At 42.8% G+C, this 9,904-nt stretch overlaps 1 protein-coding gene across 1 annotated transcript in view; it reads right to left on the bottom strand.

The window, feature by feature from the left end:
* ldb1b (LIM-domain binding 1b) overlaps positions 1-4,219 on the bottom strand; it is a 31,875-nt gene extending 27,656 nt beyond the window's left edge. The window contains exon 1 of the mRNA XM_008410139.2: positions 3,769-4,219. Within this exon, the coding sequence (XP_008408361.1) occupies positions 3,769-3,796 (28 nt within the window). The 5' untranslated portion in view covers positions 3,797-4,219. The remainder of the gene's footprint in view (positions 1-3,768) is intronic.
* Positions 4,220-9,904: the final 5,685 nt, after the last annotated feature.

The following is a 9,904-nucleotide window of genomic DNA, read 5'->3' as shown; positions in this document are numbered from 1 at the left end:
TATCCAAACACCTTGTTTCCCAGCATGTCACTCCTGAAATGAAAACCCTACTTTTGTCTTCCAAATTAAAGTTCTTACTTGTATTTGCGAGTGAAAAAACCCCCCAAAAAACAACTCCTTTTCTTTCTGAAATTAAACCACAAACCTGGTGAAAAAGCAAAAGGAGAGAAGCTGAAGCAACAAAACAATGAGGGAACACCAGACCGAACAATCGGAGTGCAAGAATTAGTGCAGTCATACGTCTTTTTTTGGAAATTTCCATGACCATGTTGATTAAGTATGCAATCCGACCGCAAGATAGCCGAGGAGGCTCGGTTCTAAACAAACGCTCCTGCCTCTGCTGCGCAGGCTCGTTTAACGGCTGAGGTGGCAGCGTTTGCCTTCGTAGCACGGGGCGCTGCACACAGATTGGAAACACACGTCTGCACGAAGGCTGCTGTGTGCATGCAGCTTACACTGATGCAAGGTCTACATTCCCCCTCTCCATGCAGCTGTGTGTGTGCATCACTGAAGAACGCATCCTTGTCTGTTTTGATCGCAGCGTCAACACTTCCCTGCATCGCCCAGCCTTTAACATCAGTCTCCCAGAAGAGGAATCTGGCCCTGCTTCTCAGCTTTGCTCCCTCTTAGCTTTCCATTTTGAAATAATCCGCCAGCTAAAGAGTTTCCAGAACCTCAAGAACATGGAACCGGTTTAGGGTTACGTCTTTTTTAAAGTCGGGAAACGTGATCCCAGATGAGCGGTCGGGTAAATTCCCTCATCCACAAGCCCGGCTGTTTGAGGTTTGACCGCTGCGGCTGCCGTGGTCCTGCATGGAGGGGGGAAAGAGACGAGGCCACCTCCACACAACTTCCACCGTGCTTTACTTTCTCCCCTCCCGCTGCTAAATATTACACCGTACTGCAGAAATGAAGGCACATCTGTCATGATTATGAATAGATTTTCAGCGTCAGGATTATATTTCAACATCCTGCACCTCCTATCAGGGGTGCTACATAAATCGCTGTAACACTTAATAATAGACTTGCCTCCGGCCCAGCAGCGGTGGGGTTTATTTCTAGACCTCAATTCTTCTCCTCAGACTGATTAAAGTTAATGCAATGAGAAGGATCATCTGTTTGCTGTCACCCAAACACAACTTTTGCTCCTCGGAAGTCATTCCTCTATCAGTTTGGTGAGATGTGATGGATAGGTTCCTCTCAGCTCCCTGTGGCAGCACTGGTTGGACTACAGATTTATCCTCTTGTAATTTGGGAACATAGAACCAACGAGTGGTTCACAAGAAGGCAGAGACAAGAGCGACGTGGAACCCAGGCAGCAAGTACCGAAAGGCGTAATTGTAACATGTATAATAGTTTGTGCTTTAAGAAATTTAAAGTGGACGGAAATTTAAAGCAGCGGTAGCTGCATTTCCATTACAAATGTGCACAAAACCTTTTTTTGATATCCCGCTGACGTTGAGGAAACACAATTTTGCAATTGTGGTGTTTCCGTTTAAAAAGAAATGCAATCAAAATCACACGCGAATGACAAAGCGTTTAAAAACACAGCGCCGTCATTCTCCTACCACTTCCTGTCGTCTTCTTCTTCTTTTCCGCCAGTAGTAACATCTGGTTGTTCGTCACGTGACTCGTGTGAAGTGAAAAAATGTTTCCATTGCACTTTTGCAAAATACACAAATTTCCATATTCAAAAACTATCAAAAAAACATATTTTTTTCTAAATTGATCTGTTTCCATTAAGAGAATTTATTTTCGTAATTCCAATTTGCGCAACTATACGGTCCGTGGAAATCCGTGGAAATATTACACTGTATTCATACAAATGTAACTTCTAAACATCTTTTTATAGCACAAACCCAAACTGAAGGGTGTTTTATTGGGAGTTTCTGTGACAAAATAGCGCATAGTTGTGAATTTGCTCTGGTTTCCCTAAATAAAATCCAGTATAAATATCAGCCTTTGTAAATCTGGGAGAAAATTGTAGAGAGGTTTGAAGCAGGGTTAGGCTCTAAATCAGGGGTGTCCAAAGTGGGTCCTCGAGGGCCGGCATCCTGCATGTTTTAGTTCTCTCCCTGGTTTAGCACAACTGGATCAAATGATGACTCATTAGAGAGAGGCATAACAGGAACACTGACATGCTGAAAAGATTGTTACTACCGCCAGGGAGAGAACTAAAATGTGTAGGATGCCGGCCTTCGAGGACCCACTTTAGACACCCCTGCTCTAAATCAATACCCCAAACTTTGAACATCTTTTAGAGCTCAGGGGAAGAACGTGACACAACGGCGAACCAACCAAAAAACCTAAAGTTAAAGTTAATCAGAGAGAGGCCTACTGCAACTCTGGGTAGTGAAGTCTGGTGACAGAGAAACTTTTAGATGCGCATTCCACAAACTTTGTCTTTATGGAAAGTGTCGAGAAGAACAGCATAGTAGAAAAAAAACCCATCCTGTTTAAAGTTTGCCACAAGTTCTGGTCAGATAAAACCAAAACCGAACTTCCTGACACACATGCAAAACTTCATGAATGACAGAAAACTGAAATACTGGTAAAATGTGAAATATTATTGTAGCACAATCATGCTGTGGGGCAGGGAAGATGATTCAAATGGATGAGAAAATGAGCAGAGCTAAAACAAAGACAATCAAAGAAAGAAATACAAATAACTGTCTTTAGACTGAGGTGGATGTTCAACTTCCAGCAGGAAGAAGCAGCGCTGCAGACACGTAGGGCTTGGATCAGAGTCCAAAATTAAATCCAATTTAAAATTTGTGGGACAGTTTGAAAATGTACATTCTTTGATGCTCCTCTGATATTGGCCAATTATGTAAAAATAAATAAGTAAAAACTAGCAAACGAAGTTTCATTTACAATCTGAAACTCCACTTTCAGACAGCAAACAAAGTTAAACGTGGTTCTGAAAATAACTGGCCTCGAGGTTTTTATTGGTAAAACATCATTTTCCTTTCACTTTTCAGCTATACTGTACTTTCTGCCGGTCCGTCACATGAAGTAGCAGTGAAATGCATTGAAGTGTTTGGCTGTAAAAGGACAAAACGTGGGAAACCAAAGTTGTGTCAACGCATTTTAAAGTCACAGCAAATCCACCATCGTTACAGATGCTAAAGCTGTGACAATGACGGACACAAACAAATGCATCAGAGCTTCTCTCTTCTGCTTTTCCGACCTCTTCCGGCCTCTTTATGGAACCTAAATGACAAACTCCCATGTGAGTCGTGAGACATCAAACATTCATTAATAGCTCCTTGGTGGTTGGTGGTGGCGGTGGGGCGGGAAAGGTGCAACAATCAATCATGCACGCCTCTGATCCGTGCCACTGAGCTTTGCCCTGCAAATGTCACACTCTGATCTTTCTCTTCTGCCACAAACCGGAGGAGGAGTGCCAACTTTTTACCTGCCGAAGCAACGCGAACAAGTGGAAGAAGAAGTTGCATTTGTGGCTCCATAGCAACAGCAGCAACTTCACGCTCAGATGTGGGCAGGCCAACAAAGATCTCCATCTCCTTTCATTTTCACAACCAGACAACATGTTGCTCCTCCATCGATTCTACTTTTTAAGAGAGGTCAACCTCCCATGAGTCTTTGCAAGCAGGACCTCAGGGCCCCCCGGAGGGACACCCTTTTTCCTCATTTTTTTTCTTTTCTTTTTTTTTTTTTCTTCTTCTTCCCAGCTGCACTCGCTGACCAAAACCACAACAACAACAACAACAACCAAGCGGATAAAGTCAGCAGCGGTGTACTCACCGGGACACGCGCAGCCGCCCACGGACATCTTCTCACATGTCTGGTGTGAATCCGATCAGAATGATGGCGGTGGCTTCTGTTATCCCTTTCCTCTCCTTCCCTCTCTCTCGCCAGTCAGCCAGCCACTGAGGCTGCTCACATAAGCGTCTGTTATCCCCACGTTTCACACACACAAACACACACCGACACACCAACAGGGAGCACGGAGAGAGGAGGGGACGTGGAGAGAGAGAGAGAGAGAGAGAAGAGAGGGGGAAAGACGAGGTTAGGAAAGAGCAAACAGACACTCGCACAAAAGGATCAGATTCTCCCACAGTTTGTAGCTGTAAACGGCGCAGCTGCACAGCCGCCTGTCTGTGAGAGAGAGTGTGTGTGTGTGTGTTAGTGTGTCTGGCGAATTTTGCTCCTGCCTCTGCTCTGCCCTCACCCTCATCAGCCCTGCAAATTACAGCTCAGGTGGGAGGAGAGAGAGAGAGAGAGAAAGAGAGAGAGAGAGAGAGAGAGAGAGGACTGTCAAAGTGACCCGAAGGCTGATTTCAGAGAACAACCTTTTTTTTCTTTTACCTTTAAAATATGTAGAGAATGTTATTCAACACGCATGCATGACATAATCCTCAGGAAATCTCTTGTGTGTGTGTGTGTGTGTGTGTGTGTGTGTGTGTGTGTGTGTGTGTGTGTGTGTGTGTGTGTGTGTGTGCGTGCGTGTGTGTGTGCGTGTGTGTGAGAGAGAGAGAGAGAGAGAAAATATGTGTGTGTGTCCTGCAGCCGTCCGAGTGGCTTGTTACCATCCAGCAAAGGTCTGCTACACAGCGGGGGAGGCAGGGGGAGAAAATAGAGCGAGGGAGAGGGTGATGGGGGGGTCTGACGCGCCTCCTCTTCCTCACCCCTCCTCACCCCTCCGCTCCTCTCGCTCCGTTAGTCTTCCCGTCTGCAGTGTGTCACAGTGTTGCGCTCTGACTTCACTCATCTCACCGTCTCCTCAGCCATTTATCTCCGCTCCCACCTTCTCCTCCCCCTCTCCCTCCCTCCCTTCCTTCCTTCCCTTATTACTCTTTCTTCCGCTCCACCTTTGCCTCCTACCGTCTCCAACTCCCGTCTAATTTTTCCTCCATCACCGTCTCATTTGTCCCTCCCTGGTTAAATGTTGGAGTTTGTTCATGTGAAAAAGAGAGAGAGATAGTTGGTGAGATTTAAGGTGGCGAGGCCTTTTTATTGTTTAAAATAAGTCAAAAATGTTTCAACTATCTTTTTTTTATTTATTTGACAGATAGACACTAGGTGGTGCTAGAGCACATGCACTTATTTCCTCTGGTGGAAAAAGGTGCCCTTTTGAATTTTTACTTACATTGTATTGCATGTGGCCCAGGGTGGCGTTTCTCCATCTAGAAGCCCTGATGTTTCTAGATTGTCATGACAACCGTTCAGCTTAAAGGAGGTTGTAAAGTCCATATTTTACCTTTTTATCAATCTGTAATAATTTTGTCATTTTGTGAATCCCAAGACTTTTATAATAATATGCACCTAAAATGAATCTTTGTTTTGAGTTGATTGTTTTTTCTTGGTGGTCATGTCCCTGCACCCCACTGGACAGGTTGCTTCATGTGTTCACTGACGGCACATATAGGTATGTGTCGGTATTTTTGTTTCAAATTCCCCAAATTGTAATTTTTTAGAATAAGAATTGAACAGACCTCTGTGTGATTTTCCCAGATTGAGATGTTGTTTGATAACTTAACTCTTTAAACTTTGCTCATGTGTGTTCTCTAACAAACATCTGAGGTCATCATAGGCCAGCTGCATTCATACTGGGATTAAATTACACACAAGTGGACTCTAATGTAATCAGGTGACGTGTGAAGTCAGTTGGGTGCAATGGATTTTATTTAGTGGTTTCATAGCAAAGGGGTTGGAAATACAAAATGCGCAGTCCAATTTTAATTTGTAAAAAGTCCTTAATTTTCACTCAACTTCACAATTACTAACTACTTTATGTTTGTCTACCACTTAAGCTCTTAAAAAATACGTAACATTTTGTGGCTTTGACATAAAAAGCTGTGAAAAAAAGTTAGCGTGTCAACATTTGTGACTGATTCAGGTCCTTCGAATGGTCTGAGCTAAAAACCCTGAGAGTGTTGTTGAATAAATATCTGACATTGTGAAAGACTTTTGGAGGAAGTAAAGAAAAACTTACTTCACTCTTCCCATTCAGACGTTCAGAATCAAAAGTCCTGCACTAAGACAGAAAAAGGCTAAATATCCAAATGTAAAACCACACAAGAACAAGGCGTGCATCCATGTTCTCTTTTTACACCAAACAAGAAACACAAATTTGCATTAATCTCCTCCTCCAGAAATGTTCCCTTCCCTCTTTTTTTTATATGAAAAAAGAAAAAAACACTTGCTCTTTGTCACCCCCCTCCTTCCCTTCCTCACCCTCTGTCTCATTAAGCACTATCTCATTTTGAGGAGGAGAGTGTTAAGCCAATCACAGAGAGGAAGAAAGAGCAGAGGAAGGAAGAAAGGAGGGAGATGGAAAGACGGTGAGGCTGCAGGAGGAAGAGGGCAAAGGAAGATAGAGAGAGGTGGAAGAAAATGAAGAGAGAGAGAGAGGGCCACGGGTGGATGGAAAGAACGATGGAAGGAAAGAGGGAGAAAGAGAATAAATAGCTCTGGCGCACTCGTCCCCATTACCCCGGGAGGGCACTGTCACCATGGCAATGTGGCAGAAAAAGGATAGCACAAGCATGATGAGCTTCAACTCACACTCACATTTTTTTTGAACACATGAAAGCTGTGGTTCACACATACATGTGCCTACATTAGCAGTTTCATAGAAACAACTTCATACTTTCAGATTAATGTGTGTATACACTGCAAGCTGTCTAACACCTTACCATAATTATTGATTTACAAGCACACAGACACACACACACACACACACAGACACACACACACACACAGACACACACACACACACACACACACACACACACACACACACACACACACAGACACACACACACACACAGACACATCTGAGCAGTCAGTTAGCAGGAAATCAAAGCCTGTAAACACAGACAAAATGACTGAGTCAAAGAGGAAGCTTTCTGTTCACAAGCTAGCCTTAGCTACGTAGCACTACTAGCTGCTACAGAAAGTTTGCAGTATATAAATTTTAGACTCACATTAATTATGATTTTTTTTTTTAAGTCATGGCCATGTTTATGCTTTGCGTATTGATTCTTGCCATGTGGCGACCATTAAGGCAAATAATAAATGACTGTAGTCAGCAGTTTTCTGTCTTAGAGCTGTGGTGGATGTTGCTTTAGTCAATATGAAAAAGATCTTCTGGCCTTGTATATGTGGTCGTTGATAGGTAGAAAAAACTTGAGAGAGCTATTTTAACATTTTCCTCCCCCGTCCCCACTTGTTACCAATACCTGTCTGATAACTTGAATTATCTTGAAAAGCCCCAACCAAGAGAAAAGTACTGTCAGATTGACATCTGTCAGCCTATCAGGGTTCGTGACCCCAGCGAACCACACCGAGATGTTTAGTCCATAAACGGAGAAAACATGGAACAGTGTTGAACTTTCCCAGTGGTGACAGTCCTGCCAAAATGACCTCAACAACTCTTTCAGGAGGTCACACAATAATGGCATCAGTTTGATCATCTCATCCGTCTCACGCTTGGAGAGTCAAGTCTTTTGGTAATGTATTTGGTGGACTTATGAAATAAAGTAAAAATTTTGTACGTGTTTTTTTTTTGTTTTTTTTTTGTGGGGCCGTGTAGAAACTAACTGAACATTTTATAAACAGAACTTCACAGCCCAAAACGGCATGGTGGTTTGTGGCTGCTACGCTTGTCATGATCAAAAGAAACATGAACTTCCAGGTTCTACTTGAAAACATACAGCAGGAAAGTGATCCAAGAGGACCTCCGAGTGTTTGCCGTCTGCCAACCACAGCGTCTTGTCTGATGGTCTAAAAGACTTTCCTTCTCTACTAATGCAGTCTCCCAGATGCCTTTTATCAAACTCTAGTCCAGCATTGATGAGTTTTCTTCAACAGTGTTTTTCTCATTGCCTTTTGACAGATGAAGAATCTGGGCAGCAGTTGTTGTAGACAGTCTCTAAACGGGTGTGAATATTTGTGCAATTACCTATATTATGTAAATTATTTTTATTTGTCAATTTTAGAAAACAGTTTTTAATTTGGCACTAACATTTTTTGCAGTTTTTTTTTTCTAGCAAGTTTTTTAGTCCAAGTGTTTCTGTTTGGCTAATTAGCTTAAGAAATGCTCAGGCGTGCATCCGGCCTGTGGGCCGAACCCAGACTGACGGGCTCTTCACGGCCAGCCTGTTAACTCCTGTGTTCAGGCTGAATCTGCATCCTGTTTCTCTCAGCTACATTATTGATGTCGGTTTCTGTTACCACGCTGAGTGGCTGAGCGTGTGTGTGCAGGAGCGTCTGCACACCTGTAAGTCACTGCCTCCTACCATTTCATCTCTCTAGGCTCTGATCTCGACTGATTTTCTCTCTGCTCTGCATCCCCTCGTGACCCCTGACCCCGGAGTTTACAGACAAGAGATGGTGACCAGAACTCAGCACATCTAAGCACATGAAGGGTTCTCTGGTTTTGACTTCCTTCGTTAGTTTTTGTTGTTTAACAAACTTAACGGTACCGTTTTGTTTTCTTTTAGTTAGTGATTGTTGCATTTATTTACTCTGTCAGTTGGTGTGTTAAGTTGATGACTTGTTGGGTTTCGTTTATAAATTTTGTTTCTTTGACTTCTTTCATGAGCTCAGCATATTTGCTTTTGTGTAACTCTTTTGAGTTTAATACTATCGCTACTACCAATAATAAAATTTTCTTATGATCCATCACATATTCATGTGTTAAAATGGCCCAGTCAAAGTACAGATCTATAGACCCCTTCAATAAATTAGAATGTCATTGAAAATTTAATTTTATTTGGGTAACTCCATCACCAAGTGAAAGACGTTATTTACTAATTAGACCAAGTCTGATGTTTTAATACCTTTATTTCTCTCCGTCGTGATGATTTTCTGCTGACAGCTGATGAAAATGTGACATTTAAAATTTGAATATTACAACAGGCCAATAAAAAAAAAAAAAACCAGAGTAAAGTGGGATAAATCGAAACATATTTATGTTACACTTTTCAGATTTTTGTGCACAAAAATGCTTCAGATGTTTTAAAACTATGATTAATTTTCCTTCCACTTCACTGTTACACATCAAGTTGACGTATCCCATTAAATCAAGACGATGTTTGTGGTTGTAACGTGACAAAACGTCCCTGTCCTCCTCCTCCTCCTCTTGTTTCGCTCTCAGGCTGTTACTTCTCGCTAACAGGTGTCCTCTCAGCCTTCTGGGAGGACATTCCTCCTCTTTGCCACCGACGAAGCAGACAGCCCACTTGAAGTAAAGAAAAATCAAACATCCACAAAGGCAGCTCACTTAGCTGACTTGAAGTAGTATAAGCCCCACGAGTTGTGGGTTTATTTCCCCTGGTGTGGAGTTAAAGATCAGAGTGCTTTTGCCTTTTTTTTCTTCTTTTTTTTTATTAAACACATGGCTCCCACAATATTAGAAAGGTCACATAAGTGCACACACAAAACATTGCATGACAGAGCAGCCAAGATGACTAGAAGGCACGGAGAAAAGGAAAAAAAAAAGACCCTCACAAATGCAGCCAAGTGTGAGTGAGACTGGGAGATGAAAACATAAACCTCACCCCTCAGAGCTCAAGGGTTCTTAAAAAATTCAGACGTGCCAAAAGAGCGCCGTAGGAGTCCTTCCACGGGTCAAGAGGGAGAAAAAGGGATGAGCCACACAGGAGAGAGGAGAGGAATGATTTAGCTTTGTTTTAAGCTTCCTCCTCCTCCTCCTCCCTCACCACAGACCAAGATGGCACTCTGCTTTCTGGAGCCTAATGGCACTGAGTGGGTGAATTTTTACATTTCCTGTGGAAAAAAAAAACACAGTGGAAAAATGGGACAGTGACTGCAGAGTCAGTTAAATGCATTTTGTGCATGCGGGGGGCCATGTACCGACATGGTAGTTGAGTACTGGATGCTGCAGTAAGGTAACCTACTTACACTGATTCTC

This window comes from Poecilia reticulata, linkage group LG1 (assembly GCF_000633615.1).
Source record: "Poecilia reticulata strain Guanapo linkage group LG1, Guppy_female_1.0+MT, whole genome shotgun sequence".
Classification (NCBI taxonomy): domain Eukaryota; kingdom Metazoa; phylum Chordata; class Actinopteri; order Cyprinodontiformes; family Poeciliidae; genus Poecilia; species Poecilia reticulata.
This window is presented reverse-complemented; position numbering and strand designations above follow the sequence as displayed.